The 26,892-nt window shown below is 38.1% G+C and overlaps 1 protein-coding gene and 1 long non-coding RNA gene across 4 annotated transcripts; one reads left to right on the forward strand and one right to left on the reverse strand.

Annotated features, from left to right (window-relative positions):
- Positions 1–3,652: 3,652 nt before the first annotated feature.
- Positions 3,653–18,617, forward strand: SMIM10L3 (small integral membrane protein 10 like 3). Of its 3 annotated transcripts, none has more exons than XM_080556679.1 (3): positions 3,653–5,040; positions 18,349–18,406; positions 18,486–18,617. In XM_080556679.1, exons 1-3 carry the CDS (start codon positions 4,855–4,857, stop codon positions 18,581–18,583), a joined length of 342 nt encoding a protein of 113 aa, XP_080412805.1. In that variant the 5' UTR covers positions 3,653–4,854; the 3' UTR covers positions 18,584–18,617. The 3 variants fall into 3 exon arrangements, with proteins under 3 accessions (XP_080412805.1, XP_080412806.1, XP_080412807.1); XM_080556680.1 differs by having other exon boundaries at positions 18,489–18,617; XM_080556681.1 differs by lacking the exons at positions 18,349–18,406; positions 18,486–18,617 and adding an exon at positions 6,388–12,918 and having other exon boundaries at positions 3,676–5,040.
- On the reverse strand, positions 8,582–26,806 carry LOC308178275. The gene is made up of 6 exons (XR_013939663.1): positions 26,668–26,806; positions 26,284–26,557; positions 24,323–24,405; positions 23,508–23,642; positions 18,307–18,386; positions 8,582–13,631 (listed from the first exon to the last, which is right to left on the reverse strand). It is a non-coding gene; the product is annotated as an uncharacterized lncRNA (long non-coding RNA).
- Positions 26,807–26,892: the final 86 nt, after the last annotated feature.

Raw genomic sequence — 26,892 nt, forward strand, 5'->3', positions numbered from 1 at the left:
ACAAGACATTAGAACTCTCTGTTATTTATTTATTTATCACTGTAAATACCTCAGCAGAAATAAGGGAATAAGTCTTTTTGCCAACTGAAGGCATCAAATCATGCCGTTTGGTGAGACACTGCCAAAGTACACAAATGGATAAATTAAAGATTTCCCTCATCTTCTACCTATGTCGGTATCAAGCATTTCACAGAAATGAGCTTTCAGATACTGAGGAAACGGGTAAAGGTTTAAACATGACAGAAGCCCGTTCAGCCCTGCTAGTTATATGGCCTTCCACCTGCCAATTATTCTTCACATGAATAAAGACTGAAGGCTACAAGGTTTGACTTGGCTACCTAAATTCCTTTGAAAGATTAAGTGTTACTTTTGCTCCAGGCTTGCAGGCATGCTTATGAACTTCAGTAAAGCTAGGACCTAAAAGGATAAGTCTTCTGTGGTCAATTTGCCTGAGGACAGAGTGGTAAGAAGCCTACTTCCCAGCTGAATTAAAAACTTTCTGAAAAACTCCCCCTTTTTTTTTCCCAATGAATACATAAGCTGCTAAACTGCTTCTTCATGTGAAGAGGAAGACTTCCCCAATTAAACTGATTTATTCTGCAGTTCCTAAATATAACAATTACAAGATTGTCCTGTTTGCAAAACAATCTATGTTAATGGTGGCATAGGTTAATCACCTTCTTTCTGTTTTCACCCAATAGCAAGAGATGCAACTGGGTGCCTGGTGTTTCTGCGTACTTCTGGCAGCTAGCTAATTTGATTTCCTGTTAGACTTTGCATTTATTAAACTGACGAAAAATGCCTGTTCAAATGTAGTCTCGTGTCTTTTTAGCATTGTGTATGTTAGAGGACCAATGTTTCTCAGTACAAGCTCACTGTAGCACTGTATGGTAACACAATAGCTTCTGCAAGAGTTGTTCATATTGTCAGGAACTTCAATTGCATCTAACTATGACTCAACAACAATGTGCTGTTAGAATCCGCAGCGTGTTATACACCTAGTTTTCTGAAAGATTTTGTAGAGAGGGGGCTCAAAACTAGACAACATCACAAACGAAAAGAGTAAACTGAACGCTTTTGTCAGCAGGGACAATAAACCCTCTGAGGGATGCCTGGGACTGCAGAGTGCCAAGGCTGATTGCTGCTGGGGAAGGAAAGCACGGCATCAGCAGACGTGCTACCAGAGCTGATGACAAGTTTCCTTGCAGCCCTAAAAACCCACTCACAAGAAGAGGTTTGTTAGGAACCATCTGGCTCTTTTTTCTTTTCTCTCTTTTTTTTCTTTTCCCTTTTTTTTTTTTTTTTAAAGTGAACTTTCAGTCCAAAAGAGTACAGAAGATTACAAGAACTGAAGAGAACAAAATGTTTTATTGTTTAAAAAATCTGACTTTTCCCTTTTTCAAGTTCTTGTTATGATCTCGGTCTTTTGCAATCATTTTGTCGATTGTCTTATTTTTTGCATACATAGCAATGGATATAAAAAGATACCAGAAAGAAACTAAGTATAAATAACCCTAAATTCTCTCTCATTGAAATTCTAAGTGCTCATAGTGTATCTATGCTTTTGTAGTTCTTACAGAGAACCCTGGAGACCCTGTCACAGGCATGAGGAGCGTTGTGTTACACACCAGAGCACAGAGAGGTCCCTTCCCAAAAGAGGCCTATCCAAAAGCGGAGGAGAGACAGATATAGTTAAATACGGGGATGCTGTTAGGTAACATTGGTCTATGTGGTAGGCACATCCAGGGTGTAATTTTTATTTCTTTTGGAAGTATGGTAACTTAAGAGCCCTGAAGGAGAACAGAGAACTCTTTGTATGAGCATATGAGGAACTCCTAAACATAACAGATAAAAGTTGAGAAAGCTTCAGAGTACATTTTGAAAATGTAACAAGTAATGTTGACTAACAACATTTTTTCTTTGAATAGAAGAATAAATATTTGAATTCCTGAGGAGAAATTTTAGGCAGAATGAAATAAAACATGAAAGGACTTCAAAGATAAAGCTGTGCTTGTCTGATGCAACAGAGAAAGGCGAGTCAGGGTTAGGAAGCAAAATGGAATGATGGCACTAAATTGATGGAAAAGGATTTCTGCAGCTCTCAGCCACAAATTGCACATCAGTAGTTTTGAACTTCTGCATATTAAAGTAATCAGTGTTCTATCTAAATTGAAAAGGAAGGATTTTACCACCGTGACAGAGCTGAAATCAAAGGAGGAAGTGGGGGGTGGCTTTGGGGTTTAGTTTTACTGTCTAATAAGTATCTAATTTCCAAATCCTGATGTGACAAAATCTGATGAAGCTCTTCAGTTGGTATTCAATTGAATTATCTTTGCAATTTGCATTCTTTGTTGGAAAACTAAAGATTATTTTATCAAACACAATATTTAATTAAATAATTAGATCCAAATCAATACCAACACTAACTCGTTGTTATGACCTGATTTATTAATTATATTGCTTATTTTAGTGTAAAAAGTAATTTACTGTCAGTATTTTCTCTTGTGTGTCAAATTCTTAAGATTTTAAAATCGATAGTGTCACAACTCTGTCAATTAACAACATGAGCCCAAACTAATGAGAATGACAGATACCAACTGATAAATACAAGCTAATCAGTTTCCTGATTTAGTCTTTGTATATCACATTGCATTCAAATATAATCACAAAAAGCTGCTAAATGTCTTAGAGCAGCTAAATCACTTTGTGCTCATCTGCTGAGTAGATGGCTGCAGTACATATAAGGGAGAAAGGAATGGAGACATTAAGGAATTTGAGTTATCTTGGAATTCCAGTTGTAGGGCCTGGACACATCTCTGTTCCTGTGTCTCCAGTGTCTTCAGTACTAACACGGTTATTAAAAACTTCAGATGTGGAGGAAAAAAGATACAGCACCACTGCCTTCACAAAACACCCAAGCTGAACTGACATAGACACATTACACAGCAGTAATACTACTGCTTGCAGAAAGAAGCATGTGCCCGTCTTTGGAAACCTTTCTGAATTGCAAGCTATTGCATTAACTATGAATAATATACATCATTTTCTTTCTCTTTTTTGCAAGACATGCTGAAATAACCTAAAGGATACTTTATGAATGAAGTCGTGAGGAGAGTGGAGGCTATCATTTCATGTTCTCCAAAATGAAGATGGTGCAGGTAAGTCCTGTCTCCTCTTTGGAATAGTGGCAGGTAGGCTCAAGAGACCCAGGCACAGAGATGTCAAATCATAAGACAGATCAATCCTGGCCTTAGAGGGGATTCTTCAGCTTTGATTAAAGGACTGACTAACATCTGTGACTAAAAAGGGATCCAAAGAGCTTTGAATCTGCTAGGAAACCCTGGGGAAGATGGATAGGTTTCTGATAAGGTGGGTTCTAAAAGATGCATTTTCTTTGATACTTTTTTGATCTGAATAAGCAGTGTTTTGCTTTTAAGAATCAGTAGGACAATCTTACCTCTGAGAGAGCATTTAACTCCACAGTCTGACGTTCAGTCAGATCTGCTTAGATGACCGCAATGAGCTACAGCTGTCCAGAATCGAAGAACAGGGAGTGAAGGAAGGGGGTCCTGGACTTCCAAACTCATAAGAGGCTTATCTGAAGGCCTGAGATCCAAGTGGGTTCCTTCAGATCTGTTCAGAAGCTGGATAAGGTGAAAGAACTGGTTAAGGACAGCTCCAGTGACTGGTTCTGCCATTTACAACTACGTTCTACCCATCCCGCTCAGGCTGGAGGGGCTGCCTGGTACCTCAGGCAGCAGGGAGGTATTGCGTTACCTCCTCACGTGCAGGATGGACAAGCCCTCAAAACGCACCGCATCCTTAAAATACTCCAGTTCCTGAGAGCACAAGCCAGTGCCTGTATTTTCCTTAATTGGACTGTTTACAGTTTCCAGACACAGAGTGAGTTTTCCAGGGGTTTTCCGCTCTATTATGTAACTAACGAACAAAACAGCATTACAGACAAAGGGACTGCAGATAAACCTGGGAGCGTGTCCAATTTTGTACCGGAATTTCTCTCTGTGCACCAGAGTGATCCTGTGGCAATAAAATAATATTTCATGAGGAGTTTAGATCAATAGATTGATTTTTCTGTTTCACGTTACAGTTATTAAAAGTTGATTGAATGAAACTACACAGAAGAGTTCTGGTAGAAAAGGGCATTTTTTTCGTGTTTCATTACCTTCATAAATGACATTGGTTGTCTGTTTTGGGGGCATTTTTCCCTACTGGCAAAGTTAAGTGTCATGATGATAATATACCTCAAAGAGCTTCCTAGGGTATGACTGCAAAATGTTTAAGTGCAACCTATGTTTGAACACTGCTTTTAAATTCAGAACTGAAGTGCTGGCTTGAAAAGCATAGAAAGCATTTCCTTGTGCAAATAGGTGGTTTTCAGAATTGATCGCCGAACTGCATAAAGAACAGAATTCCAAAAAAAAAGGGGAGGGGGACAAAACAAGCAAAAATCATTATCAATACAGACAGCCCACTAATTTGCGTTGAGGAGGTTCAGCGAGCCAAGCCCTGGGGCTTCTCTTCTCCAGCCCGCCTGGGAAGGGCTGTGAAGAGCCCCAGCCGCTCTCCGGGGGCTCCCAACACCCGAGGGCCGGCGGCGGGCGGTGACCGGGCTGGGGGAGCTGAGGGGCCGCGCCCGCCCCAACGGGCCCAACGGCCGCGCGCCGCCCTCAGACGGGCGTGCCCCGTCCCGCAGGCGGCGGCGCGCACGCAGCAGCACGCAGGCGGCGGCGCGCACGTCGCTCGGCGGCGGGCTCCTCCCCGCTGCTGACACCCGGTGGCGGTGGCGGTGGCGGCGGCGGCGGGGCCCGGGCGGCGGGGCCGGGCCGCGGGTTTATGGCGGCGGCGCTGTCCGCCCTGGCTGCCAGGCTCTCCCAGTCGGCCGTGGCCAGGTCGTACGGCGTGTTCTGCAAGGGGCTGACCAGGACCCTCCTCATCTTCTTCGACCTGGCCTGGAAGCTCCGCATCAACTTCCCGTACCTCTACATCGTCGCCTCCATGATGCTCAACGTGCGGCTGCAGGTGGGTGGGCGGCGGGCTGGCGGGGCCGGCACCGTGCTCCGGGGCTGCTCCCTGCTCAGCCCCTGTGCCCCCGTGTGCCGCCCTCACGTTTGTCCTCGTTACCGAGTCATCCTCGCCCTGAGGGCATCCTTAGCTTGGGTTGGGAGTGCTTCTGTTCGGGTGTCGTGTGCTTGGCGCCTGATAAAATAATTTCCTAATAAAATGATGTGTTTAAAGCCAAGAACAGTTCAAGCAGGGAGAACGCAGGGGCAGCTTTAAGTAATAACGTAACTGCGTGAAAATGACAGTTCAAATTTAATGTCTCTCGCATCTTCTACAAAACCTGGGGCTCCCTAAACAAGCTTTGACCTAAAGACATTCCTGGTATCCCTCACAGGGTGGAAATTTTATTGGTTTGGTGCTGAAATGAAAGCTTTGCTTTTAACATAACTGGCAACAGAAGCAGGCTACAGACATCTGATGTAGCCAAAGGTTGGGCGCTCGCTCTCTGCTCGTAAACATAGCTGTGCCCAAAGTTTTGACGTCTGGCTGGTGGCCGAGTGCTAACAGATAAGGCTGGTCGCAGCCTGCGATTTGTGAAAGGCACGCTGGAGAGGGAAGAGGTCAAAATGCGGTGTCTCATATTTTTATTTTTGGGACGCATTTGTCGTGCAATTCTGAAGCTTGATATTGAGCCACGCTGCCAAAAATTACACACATGGCATAGTAATAAGCTCCGTGGCTAAAAATGCCTCGCCTTTGCTTCTTATCTATGCTGCTACGTAATGGTTCTCTTGTAATACCATCAGCTTGTCATTTGGCTGCAGTATAAGCAGTGTCCTCTAACTGCCAGTCTGGCCAGTTCCCTTCGGGAAGCTGTTCACACCACGTTCCTGATTTCCGGCGTTGTCTCTGACTGACTGCAGCATGTACTTCTGTTTACAGGAACATGACTTTAATATTTGCCTTTAACATTAAGTCTCTAATCAGTTACAGTCTGCGTTTGTACTGTTAAGGGAAAATCATGCTGTTACACAGTCTTTACAGCTGCTCATTTGCTGACTCACATTGTTGCTTGCTACTAACTCTCTTTTGGTAACATTAAACTGAAAGTACAGAAGAAAGTTTATATTTGGGTATACCTCCTACCCCTTTAGATATGTTCAAAGCAGTCTGTAGGGTGACTTGTCTGTTTGGACTACTCTTAAGTTCTGCACTTGGGCTCCTCTTTATGTTAAAGAATTTTTGTTTTTCTATATACTAAGATCTAGAGAAAAGATGAGTTTTTTTTCTTGTGGGATGAGCTTAGAAAAAAAAATACCTGGGTGGGAAATTAGTGTAATAACTTTCTGTATTCCTTCTCCCTAGGTCCATATTGAGATCCACTGACTTGTCACTTGTTATGCTGCTTGCACTCTATGCTGCAACTACAGTCAGTCACGTTCCTCTTCAAGCTCATTCTGCTGTGAAACAGCAAAGCTATGTTTGTCTTCTATAGGAATATGAAGGAAGAAGATTTAAACCCAGGAAGAGTATGTGACAGTGGCCCAGGTCATCACAAGGCTGCAGCTCACCTGACACGTGTACATTCCGTGTTGAACAACTCTCAGAATCGTAGTAGCAGTTTACAAAAAGAATTATTTTATTTTAACATCAGGAATTGTTCTCTCTTTATTAATATACCTCCGCCTTATGTTGGCAAAGAAATGCCTCTGAGTTTGAGTGAATCAGCAGGGAGAAACTCGAGTCCAGCAGTTCCTTGGAAAGATTCATTTTGTCTGTGTTTTTCTTCTGGGGAAGCCAGGCTTGATGGGATTTCTCACTGCGTTAATATTTCAGTAATGGGCTGGCTGGAGAAAGCTCGTAGTTTTGCTGCAGACTTTAGCTTAAGCTGCCCAGGAGATAACTTTGTATGTTTTGCACATGCATGGCTGGGAAAGGTGCAGTGTAATCAAGAACTGCAGTTTCTGGAATTAGAAGTGAGCAGCAGCACAGAGAATGAATTGCAGCTTGCACTTCTTGAAGAGCCGGAGTTTGGTGGGCTTACTGATCTCTATTCTGTTCCAGTTGCCTCACTGAATGATTATGCTACAGGACTCTTAAACAACCAGAAATCATGTATTTTTCTTTGTTACTTAAGCCCTGTTACTTCAGAGCAACCACTTGGATATAAGACAATGCTTTCAAGTGTACAATATGTGACTACCAGTTTTCACGTCCTACAGCTAGTAATATCTGTCCTAGCTTTTGCACTAGCAGGTCTCTGGTATGCAGTAGCGAAAGTAAAAACATACTAAAATTTTAATAGTTACTATTTTTTAACATTAATAGAAACTGAATCGATTAACTTGGAGACAAGGTTGCAGTTCAGGTTTTAGTGATAGACAGCTAAAGTAAAAATTACACTTGTGTAGTTGCTGGTAAAACTGGCTGTTGAAATAAGAGGCTTTTTTTTTTTTTAGTACAGAATGTCTGCCTCTGATTGGAACGAACTTAATCTCAACACTTTCTGGGACTTCTGCAGGTGTCCTGTTAACACTAGACTAGAACTCAAGTTGACTGTTTAGCACAGATCCTTTTGTTTTCTTAAGGGTTTGTATTTGCTCAGTACTTTGGCTACTGTTTACAACCATTTCCAACGAAACTCCTGCTTGTAGAATTGAATTCCCAGTGTGAAATCAACCATAACTAATGTATCAGTCCTTAGAACACTCTGAATCAGAAAGCTCTTGGGGTGGTGGTCTTCAATATGGCATAATTCTCAGCAGTGTTCCTTTTCAAGGGTGATACTGCTCTAACTTAAGCAGGATCTCATGAGCTTTATTGGGCTACAATAGACACACTATAAATAATTTTCTAAGAGAACATTTTCTTTCCTTGAAATAGTGATTGTTATCACTGAGGCACAGTAATCATTTCTGGGCCTGTTGACTTTGGCTTTGGGACAGACTTCTGGCAACAGGGTTTGGCAAACAATGGAGCAAGCATGTTGAAATCAATAGAGCTGCTTGTGAATAAGAAATTGTAGGAATACGATCCTGTGGACATGTAGATGGAGAAACTCATTGTGCAGTAGGTCAAAATTTGAACTTAGTGTCCAAAATTCTCAACAACTGAATTAGTATATAGGCTTAGTGTGCTCTGTGGACGTCCCTAAAGAGGGAGGTATTGATGTGATGGCTTAGGATATGTCTTCAGCTAACTCTTCAGTCTGAGTTAAAAGTGAGGATTTAATGCGGAGTAAACTCGTGCCAGTGGCTGACACATCACGTCATTTTTACTATCTAACTTGCTTCACTTTAGAAACGAAGTAAGTGATGATGTTACGTTCAGTTTGAATTGTATTGACCTGGAAAGCTAGTAGTGTTTCTAATGTTTGCTTGGGTGTTGGTATACTAGCATAGAAAAGTCCTTGATTATGAAGATGAGATGTTGGTTAGCAGTGTTATGGGGCGAGATATTGGAGGATATATCTTTTTCTAAGCCTTACTTGAGTGCTAAAAGTAAGGTATACTACTTCTTGTGTTAGATGGCATGTTGTGCTTTTATCCCAACTGGTTGACTATTTCTTCTGGATGTTAGAAGAGATAAAAAGCCATTTGCTTTAATTTAAAAAAATAACTTTTTCCCTGGTGTGCATTTTTATTAATTGTTAAAGTTCTAGACTTTCGACTACATGACTTCTAGTCACAAAACTACAGAAACTTCAAAATAATAATGCATTATGTATCTTAAGTAATTATTTTGACAGTAATAGTTTCCTTCTCGTCAAGCCGTTCATACTTTTCTCTCCCATCTCCACTACTGCAGTTTATCACTCTTGTAGTGGTAGTAACGCAAGCATTTATGGATCAAGATTGCTGATGTAATGTGGTTCCCCAAAACACAAGAAACAAAGACATTTCCCCAAAAGTCTGTGGCTTATTTGAGTTATGGTGTGAACTGTTGTCTGTATACAGTTTAACCCTGCTGTATGTTTAACAGCTGGCAGAGCTGTGGGTACAGGAATGAAGGTGGAGGTTGGGGCTGGAGTCTATTTAAGCTGGCTTGATTGCTTAAAAGAAATGTGCAACTGCATCTTTAATTTCTGTAAGTAGCTACACAGGTAAAGAAATACCATCTTCTGGTATGGGTATGGTGAGGTTTGTTTGTTTGTTTTTAAAGGTGCACCCAAACGTAGTCCTGAATCCACAACTGATTGCTTGAACTTCCTATTTAGAGAATCTGTTGGTATGGTTGTACCTGTATTTGCCTAGAACCCCCTCTGTTCAGATGAAGAGTATGGCCTGGAAGATTCTCTTCCCTGTTGTACGTCATTTGGGAACCATGTATTTTGGGAACCACGGGTACATAAAACAAAAGTTTGTAAGTAGTATTGTCATGTTAACAGGTAAGAGGAGTTGCTGAAGGCATAGTTACTAATCCAGTTTTTAACACACTGACTCTTTAATGGTGATTTAAAAAAAAAAAGGGAAAATGAGAGAAATCACCTGTTAATTAGAATTTAACTGTGTGTACAGTGGGGTGCCAAGAGCTGTCTCATTATTGATAAGCCTGTGCAGGTGGGAATCTTGGAATGTTGAAACATACTATGTATCGCAATCCAGATAACATAGTCCTGTTTCAAGCAAAATTTGCATTGAGTGGCCTTTAATTACTTTTTACAGGATCACGTTAAATACAGATACAATACAGTTAAGTGACATGTTATTTTTTGTGTATTATATGTATATTGAATATAAGACTTAAAGAATGTCTTAAGTGAGTGGATTTAATCCATTTTTAAGATAGCTTATGTACTTTGCCTTGGATTTTATTGCTTGAAGCCTAAAAGGTAACTTTCTAACTTGAACATTCCTTCTGAAACTCAAATAAAGGATGGTTGGTATGCTGAAATCTCATGTAATATACTGCACTTTAAGCATGGGGAGGCCATAAATGGGAAACACTATTCTTGCACTAATAGAACTGTTTGACTAGCAGAGACAATGCTCAAATGGCTTTTTTTCTTCTCTAGTGGGAGAATAGTAAACCAAAAGGGTGTCAATCCTTTGAAACTTTATATAAATCAAACACAATATATGGTTTAGGCCACTGTTCTCTCCACAAATGTTTTGTTATCAGCTCATCTCAAAAGATAGAAGATGTCTCTGCTTAGAACCAGTTTGTATAGAATTTTGTGGCCTCTAAGTTCTATATGGAAATTGCTTTTCTGAATAAATGTGTTGTTAGGGTTGAGAATGTTTTTTGGATGATTTATTATAGTACAGAAAAATAACTTTTAATAGGGGCAAGGGATCTTTAAACTGAACCGGGAGTTGCCTTCTTATGTCCAATTCCTCTTAAGTCCTCCTATTCTACTGCTGCTGAAAAGGGGTATTTCTATTAAACAATTCTTGCTTATTAAAATTTCATCGACCAGTGTCCAGATCCCTCCTGTACTACATAGGAAACTTGTGTTTCTGTCATTAGAAAACAATGAAAATACTCAATATTTAGAGAATTGCCTAATAGTTTCCCACAAACATACACTTAAGTGGAAATTTACTATATGGTATACTGCTTTAAAAAAAAAAAAAGAAAATACACTTTTAAATGTATGTGCACAGAGCTCTGCATGTGGATAAAAATGTATTATCACAGTATGATGTTGGAATGCTTATGCAAACTATTATTTACTTCTTGACATTACAATGCAAAATTCAGTAGAGATGATGTTGTAATTCGCAGTGTGGTATTAGCTAGTGCAATCTTAGAAACTGTTTGTATGCGTTCTCATGCACCATGAGACAGTTTTAACTGTAGACAGTTTTTAGCCTCTTGCTTCTTCATTTTTTTTTTTTTTACAACTTTAAAAATGGCACTTTCTTAAACTTTGCCAAAGTTTGCTTTTTTTTCCTCCTTTTTTCCTCCTTTGACCCTCCTTAAGGAGTGTGTGTATACCTATACTAAAAGTATACATTCTTTTAATTTTTGGAAGAAGCAAATCTGTACTTCCCCAATATATCATCTTATTGTCAAGTTGTTCCTTTTGTTTTTAATTATGGCCTGATCCTACTTATGTTTTCATTCTCTTCCCTCCACATCATTCCTCAGCATAAGCACATGCTGAAATTGTGTAATTTCAGAAATGCTCCCCTGTAATGCATAACAAACTGACAGTAACCACATCAAGATGCAAGTATCCATAGTCTGTCATGAGGGTGTATGACAAGTGGTATATCTGACAGAACAGTAAGTAGTCAGTGTGATATATTTCTGCTTTTTCCCAACAAAGCATTTGCTTTGATTAAAATCTAATATTTAAGTTTGTTTACTTCTGTCAGCTGAGAATTGCAGCTAGGATTTAGGTCTTATCAAATACATTGAGGTTGAAATTTAAGAAACAGTTACACTGGCTTCAAAACTTTGTTTAAGTCATAGCATAACTTTCTGAAAAAATCACATGAATGTACTTTAAAACTTTTTTTTTCTAGATTGCGTATTACAAAATGTGTCCTGATGCTTGTTTCTGTGATGCACAGTCAATAACTGGAAAAAAAAACTTTTTAGGATTTTTGTAATACTTGTGATGAATTCCCTTTTGGTATCTCAGACTACAAAGCCTCTAATCCTTAGTGAGGAGCTGCACTTGACAGAACTTTCAAGCAAACAACTTGTTTATGAAAATATTAATATTTATGATCAGCTCATATACTCAATACAAGGACACAGATAATCTACCTGCTGGCAGTTGTTGTGAAAATAAGAATAATAATATGGATGTGCTAGAATGAAGCTATCCTTCTTTATTACCCTGCATTAAGTAAGCCATATAAGTGTGTACTTTGAAATTAATTCTGTATTGCATTCCAAAATCTCAATGATCTTAGTCTTTTTGGAATTGGTGATACAAGATTCAGATCAAGTAAACAGTTATTTCATTGTTAATGCCGAAATCGATTTGAAAACTAATACATTTTTGAAAATGGCCTGAGGGACTTCCAGAAAAAAAAAATCTGCCTTGAAATGATCCTGTGTGTTTGTGTGATCTCAGTATAGTTATAGTCTGTTTGGAAAATCTCTTTTTGTGCAAGATCTATATAGTTAGAACCTGATAGCAAAAATGGTTAAAAACCAATCTTCTCCAAGTAGCAATGTTCTTCTATTTTCTGCTTGTAGTCAATTTCACCTTTTTTTCAAATATAAAAATATCTGGATGTAATTAAGCTTTTGTTACTAAAAATAGGTGAATCTATTGCTTAGTGCCTGGTTCATCAGTTGATGAGTGTTCCATGAACTTCCTTTAAGATGGGTTCTGCTCCCTGCTGGTGACACTAATTTTAAATGCTGACACTAGAATACTTTCTGTGAACTGTGATGTTACCCATGCAAAACAATTTTAGTCCATGGCCTTGGTCTTTGGCCTAATTATTTTTTTATTACAGTATGGGAGACAGAGAAGTCTGGCACAAACCATTTTTGTGTGTGTTCCAGAGAAAGATGTTTACAACTTTGTATGTATTTTAGAAATTTATTATAACACTTTTCAACTTGTGAGTTTCCATAGTGAACTTGAAATCTGTTGTCCTAATGCAATGAATACAGACTTTTGAATAATAGTGCTGTCTAAGCTGCCAGGAGCTGATTGTGATGCTGCTTGCTTACACCACAGGAGGGAGTTAAACATCAGTCTTTTGAATATTTTCAGTTATGGCATTGTTTTATCTTAGTACAGTGCATTTCAGTTTATAAATATGCTGAATTTGGCCTGTCTTATGGATTGTCACTGCAAATAGCTTAATGTACAAAATCAATACACAGTGGTAAATTACTGTAACTGTTTACAATTGAACTCTGAATACCGATTGGTGGGTTTTATCAAGCTATTTAAAACAAATAAAAGTCTTTTAAAAAAGATCTTTTGTCTGTGCTCAGTGGAAGAGCTAGTTGTGCTGCTCCTCATTCTGATCTTTCAGTCAGGTGTACAGATGTGCATATAACTTAAGAGCTCCTATTCCTGACAATATAAAATGTTTATCACATACCAAACATTTAAAACCTTTAAAACAAGTGCATTTATGCTTGGCTTTGGAAATATGGTAGCTGAGCTCTAGGCTAGCTTAATCATATTAGCAACCCATGCTACTTGGTTGGCCTTCTTTTTACACTTTTTTCTTTGACACACCTTAATGAACCAGTCACAGTGAATCTAATTCCAAGGTATTTACTAACTAGGTCTAGTCTTGCACCATAGTTTCATTTTAGAAGAGGAAAGAAAACCATGATAAAAATGTAGAAAATGCACAGCAATTCTCTTGCATAAGTCAGGATAATACTGTTGCATGTTTTTCCTAAGGGTTTAAATGCTAGACTTACTGCTTTTGCTGACCAAAGTGACACTAGAGGAGTCGAATAAACATTTATTTTCTGCTTGATGTTGAGCAGTAAAAAATAAATGGCCAGAGAACCTTCACACTTCAGATCTCCCTACTGAAAGCTGCTACTGGATGATTTATTCTGGAATCAGAAGACATAATTAACTTATGTTTTTTTTGGTTGTTCTCAGGGTCCCTTGATGCTGTAAGTGACAATATTGAGGAAACATGCTACTGTTATGTGCAGTATTCATCCTGAAAAGAAATGATATTGACATTGAAGAAATGGCTGTGAAATTCAAACATACTATTAATGATAAATGCTGAGCGTCTTTTCCCTCAAAACATGAATTTAACGTGAGAAAAAAGAAAGGGGGGTAATAAATCTAATAGTCTAGGAGGTGCCGTGAGGTTTTAGCATATGGTTAGATATCCACAGTTAACAGAGTGCCATCAATCCTCTTTCTGCACTTCACAATAGAGCTCTCATTGTAGAGGAGCACAGACCTCTATGTGAATCTGAAATTGGCAAAGGAACCAATTGGCAATTTAGACTCATACATCCTTCACCTTTGCAGTGTGTTTCTTAGCTCTTGCCTTTTCTGGCAGATACGACAGCAGCTTAAAATAAAAAATAAACCAACCGAACTAAAATAATTTAACAAAATGATGAAATTATGCCTATCTCTTTAGAAGAAGGTTTTTGAAAGGTATTTGAAATGCTTTACCTTCCATTAAAAAAAAAAAAAAAAAAGGATGAGGATCTTGTTGTCAAGCATGCTTGTAAAGCACATTATCAGTATTTTGAGCCTTAGGAAGTGTTGCTTTTATTTGTTATCATAAATGCTTTCTATGCATATCAAAATATATTTATCTTTAACCTTATAGTTCAAAGAAAAAAAATCAATATTTCAGAATTCTTTCAAGTATTACGCATTGTTAAAAGTATCCCTGAGGGCAAAGAACCAAAACCAACACAAGTCAAATGCTCCCCCCTCTTGCTCATTGAACAAAAAGCCAGCAGCAGTGACAAACAGGATGTTTCTGATACGCCTTTTTTTGTGTGTGTGGGGAGGAGGGGTGGGTCGGGCTAGTGGCTGGAGCCCTTAATCACTTAAGCTGGAAGTTATTCACAAATGACCCTTCTGAGCTCAGTGTTCCTGTCTGGCCTCTTGTAATAAAAAATCTTTTCTACAGCAGAGCTTCCTATAAATTGCCTTTCAGATCTTAAGCCTTGCATTCCAAGTATGACTGCAGGCACGTATGACTTGTTCCAGAGTTAGAAATAATTATAACATTTCCAATTTCTGCCCTTTGCTCCTCTCCTACAATATAAAGGTATTTAACATTAAAAAAGTATATGATGAAGTAGAGCACCTTTCTAAGGGCTTGCTTGTATACTTTCAGGTCACTTTTAGGTCAGGTTTCATCTTCTGTTCTCTAGCTGCTTGCTTAGGGAGAACATCTGTGCAGACTATAGCAGGCTTTTAGTCCTTCACTGTGATATATGGTATGTGTTCCCTACAATCTGTTGGTTGAAATAATAACTGTGTGGTCTGTGTTGTCACTGTCAAACATGATTTTCAGAGTTCTTCCTCACTTTTCTTCCTGGTTTATAATCAGGCATTTGCAGTTGGTAACTGTACCTTCTAAGTTCTATTTAGCTAAACTGTTTACTTTGCCATCACAGCAATCCAGAAGTCTGTAGAGATTTTCATCACTGTATTTTTTTAAAGCTTCATCAAGCTTGTTACTTGTTCAATTTACAGTAAACTCTAATGTATTTTCATAAAGTATCCACAAGGCATTATAGCTGTTCCTGAATGGATTATTTAGCAGTCTGTCTTTCCTCCACATAGGAAATGCTTTTTTCTAAAGGCCCCTATTGAAATAGCATTGTCTAAAGCTTCAACTGCATTTTGGATATTGCTATTGCTACTATAGTTACTATAAAAGAATGCTTTTTATCAGTGAAAACACATCTGGTAAGTCTTTGTTACTCGTACAAGCTTGTCAAATCCAGCAGCTGATCTGCCTGGGAAGGAATCGCATTTCCACCTCCTAGCAGATACTCTAGCTGTGAGAGATAATGACATATGCAGGACAACTCTTCTCAACCTAGCATGTAAGAGCTTGAGAGGCAAGGAATAAACCCAGGGCAGGGGAAGGCCTAACAAGGAGAAAAAAAAAAAAGAAAAAAAAAAGCATTGAACGTATCCTTGGTTATTTTTGATAAATCTTTTCACCAGGAACATAGGATGAGGAATGTGAATTACAGCATGAGATGAGACAACCTGGATATGGGCTGACTTTCTTTTACAGAGAGAACTCCGTCAAATAGAACAGGGGACAGGGGCCATGGGAGGATGGACTTAAATAAAGTCTGGAAATGGGATCAGAGGGAATAAAAAAGCAAAAGTATTTTATATCAGTTTAATGGGAAAGCGAAATAACACCTGTACTATTTTTCCCTCAGAGTTGTTATTTCTGTTATCTTTCCAGCCCTAGATACACCTTATGAAAAAGTAAACAGGAAGGTGAAGTAGTTCATTAAAAATGTGAAGCAAGCAAGGTGTTTGTTTGTTGTTGTTTTTTTTTTTTCATTTTGGAAAGTGTAATCAATTAGAAAAGAAATCAGATAGTTGGATTTATCTGTTTAAGTAACTTAAAGTGGTTTTAGTAGGACAAATCACAACTTTAATCCTGTAATCCAATCACACAGGATCAGTACTGATGCCTAGCCTTGTTGACTTAATCAGAGCTCTGTAAGTGTGAGGATATCCCTATGTGAACCAAACTACGAGGTCAGGACCTGCGTTTTTTGGGAATGTCCTTAAATTTAGGCTAAGTTAATGGTCCAGGCCTGCTGACAGTAGAGTCAACGTGCACCCTTCCAGCGGTTCAAATGGATACAATACCATGCGTCTGAGGTGGTTTCAAATTCATTGCATACTTTCCAAATAGTGTGCTCCTAGCAAAAAACACTGTTAAAATAAATGTATTCTTTAGAAACACACTGTCAGCATTTAGTAGCTGAGAATTAGAAAAGTAAATTACACAATGTCCAAAGTTAGAGCACACTGGGTGGCCTTCTAAAACAAAGAAAACTGCTGGGAATTCCAGTTTATAAAATGGTATCATTTGGCACTTTCTTTGAATGATTAAATTGATAACTTTTGCTAACATTTTTTACATAGCTTTAGTCAATATTGGTTTGTAATCTTAGATAATCTCACATGAACTGCACACAGTCATTAATACAGTTATAGCCTTTTATGTGGAGTAAATGTAACCTTTTTTTTTTCTTTCCTAGAGTATTTGTTTTTTTGTTGTTGTTGTTCACACATTGTTCACCTAGGATGTACTGGCTCTTGCATTATTTTGTTTAAAGTCAGCTGCTTGACATTGGTGCTGCAGTTAGAGAAAATGTTTAGTATCTTTATTCAAATTATGCTTTCAAATTAATTTAACAAACACTGTCATGTTGTAATAATTTCTTCTTCTATTTATAAATGGCTTCTTATCGTAAAGAAGAATCCCCCAGTCAGTTTCTCCCAGTTATCCTAAAGGGTGCTGCAACTGTGACGCACACATAGGCACAGCAGTAATAGAGTGCCTCCCTGCAATTTCCACTTACAAAAGAAGACACCACAGCTTCCAGTAAATTCAATAATTCAAGGAGAATTTTACTTCACTTGATGACATCTTTTTAATTTGCTGTTACTAGCTGTGGCTTTCTTTATTTAAGAAGTACTATAGAAGTGTTAAACAATTGCTGATGATTGGCAGAATGGGAGGAAAAATGATTTTACTCAGGCAGACTCCAAAGCTAGAGGTGGAGTCTGCTCCTCGTGTGTTGTAAATGGGGTCTGTAAAGGAATCGAGAAAGAGTTCCCATTAGAACCAGCTGTTCAAAGTGAGTGCCATGTCTCTGTTCAAAACTGGGCTGAAACCAAGGCAGGATATCCACGCTGGCTTTGTAACAGCTTTCGGAGAGTCTTTTGCTCATTACACAACCAGGAATGCCTCTAATCCTATGATCTAGAGATAAAAGACTGTCTCATTAGCATAAAATATGAAATTGTAGTTTTTTTTGCCTGCATGTATATAGACATACATATATTTACATATAAATATACACATGCATGAATACTTTTCTAGCTCAAGAGTGTATTTCTGCTTAAGTTTTAAGTACTTTCCATAAATTATTAGAAGTCTGGTAGCAAAGAATGGAAATACATTCCTCAATGTACATGAAGCATGATAAAAGCATACCTTTCTTTTCTGTTGCATTATTGTGGAATTAATGTGGATCTTCCAAAAGCCCATTGTGATAAAGCTACTGCTTTACTAGTTCCTATTGCCCATGGTCAGCATTCTGATACAGTATCTTTAATTGATTATAAGTTTAGATTTCTGAGAAAAATACTTCATCTGCATGTATCTGCCATTATTTGCAGTTTCATAACCTAGCAGAAACAATTTTATCTCCTCTCTAATAATTTTAAGCATTTTTTTATTTTAGCTGAAGAATAATGAAGAATTTATCTCCTTTTAACTTATAACGATGTATCTCAGCTTTACTAAAGCAGAAAGAAGTACATTTATAGAATGGAGAGATTTGTACAATTTATGCATAAAGTCCAAGCCATTTCAGGGAACAAGCAGCACCTAGAAGAAGAACTGCCAAGCTACTGTTCTTCATAAAGAGTAAATCTGAAATTCTGTAGAAGCAATCAGGACGCTGAAGATTCAGATACAAGAACTGCCTAAAAATACTTCATGGAATGATTTAATCTATGAAGGAGATAATAGCTCCTGTCAACAAGTTACAGAAGTTTTTTGCTGTGAGAGACCTTATTTAAGAATAGGAGCAGTACTCAGGTAACAGTCTATCTTGTAAATCTGATGAAGATGTTGAAAAAATTACCTGTTTGTTTTAACTGTAGTTATCTGCCATCTTGTTTTTCAGGTTTGGTATCCTCCATACATGCTGAGCTCTGGAAAAGCCTTGCAGATGGGAATAGAGAGTAAGGGCATGATTCTGTTAGTCATGAGAATTTAGCTGTGCTCATTATCCATCATCTACTGAAATGGTTTCTCTTTTAGCAGGAAGACCAGAATTCCAACCTTGCCAGGCCAGAGGAAGAAAATATCCTTGCGGAAGAGAGCTCATTTATTCTAAGCAGATACAATACCTGAACTAAATACCCAAGATTCTCATGTTTTTGTAGTGTTCTCTGCAGGTTTCAAAAACTTTTACATGACAAGTCTTTCAGGTATAAGTGTCCTCTTATTTCCTAAAGCTCTGGATCTTTTCCCAGAAACAAATAAGGAAATGGAAAATATATTCTGCATGAAAAAATATTCTTTATCCAGTTTGAAAATGTTTAGCAGTACATGTTTACCTGAGTACTTTGTGGATTAAAACTGTAGTTATTTTAAAATGTGAATAATCTTTCTATAAAACATGCTTCAATAGTTCTGGCTAACAAAAATTTGCTTTCAAAATGCATCTTCATCATCTTTTTTTAATTTGGATATTTGGAAATTTTCTATATCCTGCTGAATGGTACACCTGATGCAGATATCCTAAGAGGAGAGCTAGCATCTGTACAACTGAGATTTCCAGGATTAGAAAATATAATTAAGCTTTTAAAGATACACATAAAAAAAAAGGAACCTTCAAAAAATGTTTTATTGAATTTCTTGGTCGGACATTAGTTTTGCAAATGCATCTACTGTATTTTGTACTGTCAAGCATTTTTTTTACATTACATAGCTTATTTTATCTAAAGTGTGGCAATTTGCCAACCCTAGCTTTTAGTGATAAATTCTGCTATACAAAGCAAGTTTTTATATCTGAGGCCCCTTCCTCCTACTATTTTATCATCTTCCTGGTTTTGTCTGTTTTCAATAAATGCCTTTGTATTTTCACATCTTTTATACGCATGTATACATAGATCCTTTCCTCTGTATTAAAACTGACAGTTGCATGTTGGTAAGGATAAAAAAAGACAGACTTTTGATTTCCATTTAATTGCACTAATGTACTACATGGCTTTTTTTTTACATTATACTATGGAAAGATCTTAACATATTGCTATTAGAAGTATTTCCTCAATTTGGGAGTGGGATGGGGAGGCAGAGGTTGATGTTTCATAACAAGGCTTTAAAACTGAAGTAATCTCTGGGTATAGCTATATTTGAGCACTACAGATTGACACATGGAGGCTGGGTTCTCAGAGTGAAAATACATTGCTTTAAAGCATATCAAATTTAAGCATATCGAAATTTAAAATCTAAAAAGAAATTAGGGCAAAGGCCAAACACCTCTCCTTTCTCCATCCAAAGACGTTGAATGTTTCTGCTTGAAGAGAAGACGTTAGATAACTCAGCAGTGAGAAGCCACAGAGAGAGACCTGAGATCCCTGCGCACACAGTGGAACCAAAAGAAACTTGAGGGAAAGGACAATTGAACTAGAGATGGTCAGGGAGAAGAATGAGATTGGAGGAAAAAAATTGAAGATGCAATGCAGCAAACTGGAGAAAAGCTTTTGGCACTTACAAGAAAGGGAAGTTGTCCCTGATGTCACTGCCCATTTTAACAGTCTGTTATAATTCCTTTTTCCCACAAACTGTTATGGAGGATGTTGGCTGCAAATCATCATGTACTAGTCTTTTTATGAAGCCCTTTTTGTTGTTCTCTAGACCTATTGTTCTTTTACAGTTGTATTAATAGACTAAAAATAACAGAGACAGTTCTATCAGGCTTAATTTACAATTCTGTTTCTTAAGAATGATTATTTTATACTGCTGATTGAGATCACAGAAATCCTTTTCTGACCCCAGAGGCATAAGGTACCAAATTCATCCTTCATGTAACCGCACTGAGGTAAATGGAGTTACATCAGGAATTAATTTGACCCGTCTCCACCATTTCCTTAGAAAAACTCTTTGTTTTAGTGCTTGCCAAGTTTTAACTTTGACTCTCCCTTGCTTAACATCATCTTGCACTTAGAGTTTTTCTTTAAGACTTTAAAGAGAAATACAGCACAAGAAAGACAATTATGGTGAAGAACTGTTTTTTAAATTGGAAGTATACTTCTTATGGCAAGAAAATACCAAAACATTTCTGCTTTGATACAGAAGAGTACAGGATTTTTCTTACATCTACGAGGACATACAAGGAATAAAATAGTGGGCAGAGACACGAGAAAGAAAGGATTTAGGTAGTGTTGTTCTGCTTCAGACTTTGAATATTTTTTCTAACTACAGCAGCTGGAATAAATAGGGACCTTTCTTGGTTAGAGACAGTAAGAATTTAAAATACTACACACCACCATTTAACGAGGAATCATTTCCCCTTTGCTTCTGGACTCATCAGGAGCTATGTATTTAAAAATAACGTACAAGAGAAGCTGAAGGCACACTCTCACCAGTACACAACTACAATTTCATGCTACATTAAATTCAGTTTTTGGATGGCCACGTGGCACAAAATTCTTAGGACATATTTAACCCAACAGTACAAGTTCATTTAGGAAAAAACAAAACAAGGAGTAAAGAGTGCTTTTACCCCTGATTTTAATTTAAAGTTGGTATTTCAGCTGCCACTATAAAGCCAGTTTAAAGCTTGGTCTGAACACTGGGACTTGCAGCTGTCTGATCTTGACAAGAATGCAATTACATACTCATATTTGATCTGGATCAATTTACTACCATTAGGTGATCTAGCAGTGCACAGATGAGGTATTGACAAGCATAGTCTAGCTCTAGGTACAGTTTGAGAAGGGCTGAGCATGAGGGATCAGAAAGTGAAATTGATGGAGAGCCTGTGGTTCGGAATAAAATTAGGATTATACAGGGATGTTGTCCCTACCGACAAAACAACTATCCACCACTCTGCCTTCTTTTGACACCACCTGTGTGTCACAGTCTAACAACTGGCACTGTAATTCTGCCAGTGCAATTGTTTGTGGTGTAAACTTGATCAATGGAGTAATACAGGTTGAAAATTATTATTTTAGAGAGAACTTTTAAAATCTGGATTGAGTATTCTGATTTACAGCATGGTTTCCAAACAGTTACATGAACAGCTAAGAGGGCACTAAAAATCACCATCATTAGTTGACAGTTCCTACTCCTGGCTAAATTTATGGTTCCATACTTATTAAACCCAGATTTGTGCACTGCTGACTTGCCAAAAGCCAGATTTGAGCCAGCTCACATGGAGATATGCAATTGCATTTCAGATGCTCGCTGGTGAATCAACAAGAGCACCTGGTCTAACCCTTCTAACACCGCACGTCATGAGCAAGTCCAGCCTGTCACTTGGCTGTCATATGTACGCTGGGATGCCAGCCCTTTTACACTATGGAGTTGTTTAAGCAGGCTTCTCCAGGTGGGGAGGAAGGAACCGTGGGGGCCTCCCCTGTTATCAGCATTACTACAATAAATCCTTCAACTGCTGCCACGTGTATGTAGATAGAGCAGGACTCGTATGTGGCTTGCAGCCAGCTACAGCTCCCAGGGTAGGATGAGTTAGGACTTTCAAAATCCCAGGCCTTGGTGAGACTGAAGAGCGCTACGCGGTAATATTTGCAGCGACCTCAAGCTGGAATTACCAGCAGAGGTGAATTCACAGACTGTGGCTTTTTCTCAGGGTGAGAACAGAGCGTGGCCGTAGTCAGTGCACTCTCCCTTGGAGAACTACTTTATATCAAGCTCTTTCATTTTCCTTAGATAAAAAACCCCTTCAAGTTCTATACAAAATCCCACTATTGATGTGTTTCAGACCTGATGCTTTGAATCCAAGTCATCTTTTTCTGTTATCTTAGGTGCAGCTTTCATACTCAAAAGCATCCTGTTTGTTTCTAGTACTATGCATAATTAATACAGGTAGAACAAGTTCTAACACTTGGTGTATTTCACATCGTAAGCCCTACAGAGCTGGTGGACCTCCACGGTTTTTAATGCATTTGGCTTTCCTCACTGGATCATTCTGGTGTTCTTCGCTCAATCACTCATCAGTGGCCCTATCAGTGTTACACAATGGAAGCCAGCAATGACTTCCAAAACCAGTGGTATTTGATGCTAAAAATAGATTACAGTCATTTAGAAGTGTTGAAAAAAAGCCTAAAAATATGTCAAGAATTGGAATTTGAAATATATCACAAATAAAAATCAGGATGTGATTTAGAAGTTAATTTGCATAAAGAGCACATAAATTTTTCAGAAAACAAGCATTTAAACAGGCATTTAATTTTGCTTCTTTGACTATTTTAGGGGAATAAGCTTCCTATCCATACAGAAAAGCACCATTCATAAAATATGATTTACTTGCTAAGCTTGAGCTTTGATGTTCCCCAAAGCAATATAAAATACTTACATGTAAAATTTTTTTTGGACTAAATGAAAAGTGCAAGCACTCTTGAAACCATTAAGACAACTAGCAAACAGGATTTTCTATAAACGTGTTTTTCCAGCTGAGACAAATATGATGTGTGTGACAGCACAAACATTTTGAGAAACAATACATGACTAAAACCCATGTGCCAGACAGAGGAAGTCAAAGAGTTTGCCTTAGGGATTCAAGAATACCAGATTATTAAAGTACTGATAAATAAATAAATAAATAAATAAATAATAGGGAAAAAAGACATGGTGATGGACTAAGACCTTCCTGCCTGGAAACTATCAGGCATTGCTTCATTGCTTCTTAAAAAATAAAAGTTGTTTGATTGTCTAGAATTTAAACAGAAATAATCTTTAATACAACAGCTGAGTATCGATGACTTTGTCTCAGAAAAGATACTGTCTCAGGAAATGAAATGCTTGCACCACTTTTCCAACCATGTGAGCATCTAAGTGAGCAATAAAATCAATCAAATAATTCTAGTACACAAAATGTTGCACAACATCTATGTTCTTTAAGATGTATGTATATTCTTTAAAAGATGCATCCATTTTCTTTAAGAATGTATTCTTAAAAGCGTATAGATGCTTGCTCTTTAAGAGTAACTTGTCTCCTTAAAGGTAACTACAAAATCCTTCTTATCAAATCTAACAAAGTCACAATAAGCAAAAGTTGCCAATTAGTGATGTCTTGAACATATGAAATGGGACTACCTGCATACATGATGACTGCCTCCTCAAATACGATTTCAGATTCTTCCTTCCAACAGTAAGATGCATTACTCCATTTCCCTGTGTAAGATACCGACATCCAGCCTGATGGCACAATGGCAGGTTCTTTATTTCTTTCTGTGTTGAGAAAATTCAGAATGGTATTTAAGTCTGTAATATATCATGTTACCATCTACTTTCCTGTTGTAATTCATGTAATGAACACCACCATAGCTCATGCTTTTGTTTAGAAATTAAAAGTTTACAAAATCTATAATCATAAAATGGTATTTTACATCACTGCAACATTTACATTACTGAAAGAGGAAACCTATCACGGTAAGATTAAGCTTATTTCTTTCTACAAGTAAACTGAAGATAATAATTAAGATTCTTTTCAGAATTTCCATTAACTGATAAATAGTAATCCAGAAAAAAGGGAATCGTCTCATGCTGAGGAAAAGATGTGATAACCAACTGGGCTTTCTTACACCTAAATTCTTCAATTATTAAAAAACATGTATAAAAAGGGGGGGGGGGGGGGAAGAGCGATTTTCATTCACTATCACTTGGGGTCTGGTTTAAATTGCAATCCATAAAAATGGCTCAAGATTTAATGAGCCACTTAAACCACAAAAATATGATGTAAGGGATTCAGTTGTCTTCACTGATTCTCTGTGTTACGATAAATGTCATAACAGATGTGCTCCTGACCCCTTAAAATGAAACACAATGTGATAAATTACTACTTAGTGGAAACTTAATCAAAAAAGATACTAAGCTATCTGAAAAAGGAAAATAAAGGCAAAGTATATTACCTGAAAATTCAGCAAATATCCACATTTATCATCAAGGAATCAATCCTGCCAACAGCAGTTTTTGGAGAATGCCCAATTTTCCCCTAAAAATAATTTAAACAGACCAACTATTAGACTATTATTTACACGAATGACAGACTATGAAGTTCTTCCAACACAGAAGGCTAGACTTGTGGATATAAAACTGGCAAAACATACTTGTGGTAAAAATAGAGCTATGACTACAGAAGGGACAGCAAGCAAGAAAAAAAAAGATCAAATAATCTTCACAAAACTGTTGATTGAAACCCTTATTAACACAGAGAGAAAAATAAAATCGATATGTTTCATAACAGAAGAATGATCAAAGTTCAGGAAAACAAAGTAGATGTGAGAGAATTATTCACATGAGTAAGAAATACTTTATTGGAGTGCATCCTAAAATTTGCTGAGACTATAACCTGTCTTGTTATCTGGCATCTGCTTCTTTGTTGGTAGGGAACTGCCCAGTATTTAATAATGTTATTGTTGAATTACCAAAAAATACAGAGCTGTTCTGGTATGGTAGAAGCACTCTCATTACACTGTAGAACTATGACTGTAATTCTTTAGTTTATTCTGTACGTTTTCAAAAGATCTTCTGCCCTAGTTTGGTTTTTAGCCAGACATGACAGACTGAAGTTAAACATGTGAAAAGGAGATAGTAAGGTAATAATTTTGATCTTAAAAAGAGCCATACAGCCTTAAAGAAGACACTATAATTTCAATACTCTTTTATATTTCATATCATTGGTAAGTCATCCTACTAAAACAGGACTGAAAGAACAGGTTTTCCTTGAGAGGATACTGAATGATATATCTTTCAAACCTACAACAGAGTAAGCTACATATTCAATAGGGCAAAAAAATGGAAATATAACTGTTCGCTCAAGTTAATAATTAGGTTATAATAAAGAACATTTAGTTTATTTCACAAGTTTATCTGATTTCAGCATGAAGTTTATATAAATATCCCAACTGATCACTTATAGTTGGGGCAATCCTTTTTTTCTCATCTTGCTTGCATCACAACATCATTTTCATCTTTGCTACTAATTTTGAGAATTTTAAAGCTTAGTATTGCTTCCATTGAAGTCAACGGGAATTTTGCCAGTGGGAGGAAGACCACGGCTCACTCTTCTCTGCTATAAGAATTAGTGATTGGGCTTTCATTTTGTGGTAGAATTTTCTGTGTATCAAAAGCATATTAAGCTATAATGGAATACAGGAAGGAAAAAATGATACTGCTAAACAAAAGCAAGAACAGAATGAAATGTATTTTATATAAATGTGCAAAACAACACAGATTAAATGAAAGCAAACAATCTGTGATCAAAATAAAATTTGAATTTTTCTCATGACAGATTCCCCTCTAATGTAAATTAAGTCCGCTCAGTGTGCAAAAATATTCAGAACCCACTGTCAGCTCATCCGCATTCAAATTTATTTAAAAATCATTCATAGACACACATTTCAAAATAAATCTCCTACCAAGGCAATGCTTCTTTTTTATGTAATCATCTCCTTTTTATACACTAACTGATTAAACTTATAATAAAGGTTAATTTAAAATATGAAATACAGAGGAGTATCTTAGAGGTGTACGACGTTTATGATTTCTTGCTGAGGTAAAACGCTTTATCACCACAGCAGCTGTAAGAACCAAAGCTCAGCTCTCAGCAAAAGGGGATGGATGCAACAGCCACCGATTAGCAGTGGTGTCCAGAAGTGAGCACTCCTGACACAGCTTTTTAGACAGTACGCTGTCCCATGCCAGCCTACAACAGGAAAATGAAAACCCTGATATTTTCCTGTTGGCTGACCCCTTCCTCCCCCAGTTTCCTCTCTGAATAAAATTTTGACACCGAAGGTTTTAAAAAGTAAAGTGGGGTGGTGCCTGGGAAGGAAGGAAGACTGGTCTGCGCCAGCACACTTCTGCTTACCTTTACAGACTTTGGAGGCGGCTGATATCCTGACCGCTGTGGTATCGCACCGACGATCTTTAGCAAGGACTTAGGAAATCCCACAGATATTTGAGTCCTAGATCCGTAACCAGGCAAATCTTTTCACTTACCAAAACAGACAATACACACCAGGCAAAACCCCTTGCTGCATATGAAGCAGCCCCATTTATACACAAAACTTCATGACCACTGCAGCAGGGGAAGCATCCAGCATCTCTCCAGCAGCAGACCAAAGCATCAGGAGCAAGCAAGACTGCAGAAGAAACGAGCACAGACACCATGAGCCTCAGGCTCCTTTTCGGACACTTCCACTCACCTCGTCCCCCTTGACAGCGTGACACCAGCCCAGCTCTCACCCCTCACCTTCCTGTCATCTCCCTGTCACCTTTTTCCCTCATGGACACCTTGGAACGACTTCTGCGGCTCTGCAGACACCTTGGAACGACTCTGCAGACATTTTCTGGCTACCACAGAACCCAGAAGACACCCCGGCCATAGCGATACCCAGCACGACGGCTCCCCTCAGCCCTTCCCACCGTCGCCCCCCGGGGAACGCTTCTGCGTGGCCTCAACTCCGCCAGGCCAAAC

This window comes from Anser brachyrhynchus, assembly GCF_964034855.1.
Source record: "Anser brachyrhynchus genome assembly, chromosome: 15".
In the NCBI taxonomy this organism is placed as follows: domain Eukaryota; kingdom Metazoa; phylum Chordata; class Aves; order Anseriformes; family Anatidae; genus Anser; species Anser brachyrhynchus.